Source organism: Buceros rhinoceros, unplaced genomic scaffold (assembly GCF_000710305.1).
Source record: "Buceros rhinoceros silvestris isolate BGI_N320 unplaced genomic scaffold, ASM71030v1 scaffold44322, whole genome shotgun sequence".
Lineage (NCBI taxonomy): Eukaryota > Metazoa > Chordata > Aves > Bucerotiformes > Bucerotidae > Buceros > Buceros rhinoceros.
In genome coordinates this window covers 9,512-11,057 of record NW_010401482.1, presented here as the reverse complement: position 1 = coordinate 11,057, position 1,546 = coordinate 9,512, and the positions used below count along the sequence as shown (strand labels likewise).

Genomic DNA, 1,546 nt, shown 5'->3' with positions numbered 1-1,546 from the left:
CTCTGAAACAGGGAAACAAGACATGAGAAATATGGGGCCTCTCAGTAGAGGCCCTGAGGCTTTCTCACCAGTTTTTGTGTGTTTTAATAAGTATTTTGTTTATTCCGTGGATTTTTTTGGTTGGTATTTGTATAATATGGAGTTTTTCCTACCTTGCTGTGGAACCAGGCCTCAGCATCCTTCCTGTTCTTCTCGGCCATGTTTTCATACTGGTCTCTCATATCAGCCAGGATCTTGGTGAGGTCAATGCCTGGAGCAGAGTCCAGCTCAACGTTGACTTGCCCAGCTACCTGTCCTCCCAGGGCACTCATTTCCTGTGAGGGCATGGCAGAGGAAGACAAAAGAGGGTACGCTCATGAACTGAGAACACGATGAACCTGCTGTTCTCCATCAGGGGCTGAGCTCTGACTCCTCTGCAATACCGGCAGGGTGATCTGCAGTTTCCCACGCGACACAGAATCTTTTCTGCACTGTTGGAGAGCCCGGGGTGTTCCCGGGGGACACCACGCTTCCACACGCCGTCTTTCTAATGCCTCTGGCAAACCTGTTTCTTGGGGATTTTTACCTCCTCGTGGTTCTTCTTGAGGTAGGCCAGCTCCTCCTTCAGGTTCTCGATCTGCAGCTCCAGGTCCGTCCTCGCCAGGGTCAGCTCGTCCAGCACCTTGCGCAGCCCGTTGATGTCGGCCTCCACGCTCATGCGGAGCCCCTGCTCTGTCTCGAACCTTGAAGGAGAAAACCAAAGCGGTCCAGGTTAGCTGATGAACCCAGCCACCACTGTTTGCTGTAAGTGTGTCTGGGGTTCAGGGTTTATGACACAGCATTAAACTTTCCTCCAGGTATTTCACAGGACACACCATTTTCTGTGGTGCAGACGGTGCTCTCGGCAAATGCATAAAGGGCTGTGCTGCAGTGACAGGATCACACCAGGGTTCATACCGAGGTCTCACAGGCATCCCTTGCTTTTTGCGCAGCCGCTGCCCTTTGCTCCCTGCGGATCTTTGCCCGCTCAGGAGGCCTTTTTCCTTGCAGGAGTTACTCACTTGGTTTTGAAGTCGTCAGCGGCCAGCCTGGCGTTGTCGATCTGCAAGACAATCCTCGAGTTGTCGATGGTGGCATCCAGGATCTGCAAAGTAATAATTATTTGAAATCAGTGGAGGGTGGGAATGGGTTGAAGCAAGGAGGCAGTGAACTGTGTGGGAGCGGGCGTGAACTCCAGGCTGAACCGTGAAAACTAAACCTAAAGTTTTCTTTCATTTATTTACATCGTTTCATCAGCTGCTGCCTGTGTTTCTGGGTGTGTATCTCCTCCGAGCAACCTGTTATCAGGTACCCAGGGGCTGTTGGGGCGAATCCTGCATTTATATATGGGATTGATGACTTCACGTCTGCTACTTCCTTCCGCCACAAGCCAGGTGTTTTGGCTCTCTATTGCAATTCCGAGGGGAAATGAACTGTGAGAGAAAAATCAGCGCGTGGTGGTGAGCTGTTGAGCTGCTCTCTTCACAGCCACGACACTCCACCGAACCCCTGTTTCTCTCTCCTGCTG

At 51.7% G+C, this 1,546-nt stretch overlaps 1 protein-coding gene across 1 annotated transcript in view; it reads right to left on the bottom strand.

Annotated features, from left to right (window-relative positions):
- LOC104490041 (keratin, type I cytoskeletal 19) overlaps positions 1–1,546 on the bottom strand; it is a 4,282-nt gene that overhangs the window by 1,735 nt on the left and 1,001 nt on the right. The window contains exons 2-4 of the mRNA XM_010132272.1: positions 1,041–1,123; positions 566–722; positions 144–314 (exon numbers count right to left, since the gene is read on the bottom strand). Coding sequence (XP_010130574.1) covers positions 144–314; positions 566–722; positions 1,041–1,123 — 411 coding nt within the window. The remainder of the gene's footprint in view (positions 1–143; positions 315–565; positions 723–1,040; positions 1,124–1,546) is intronic.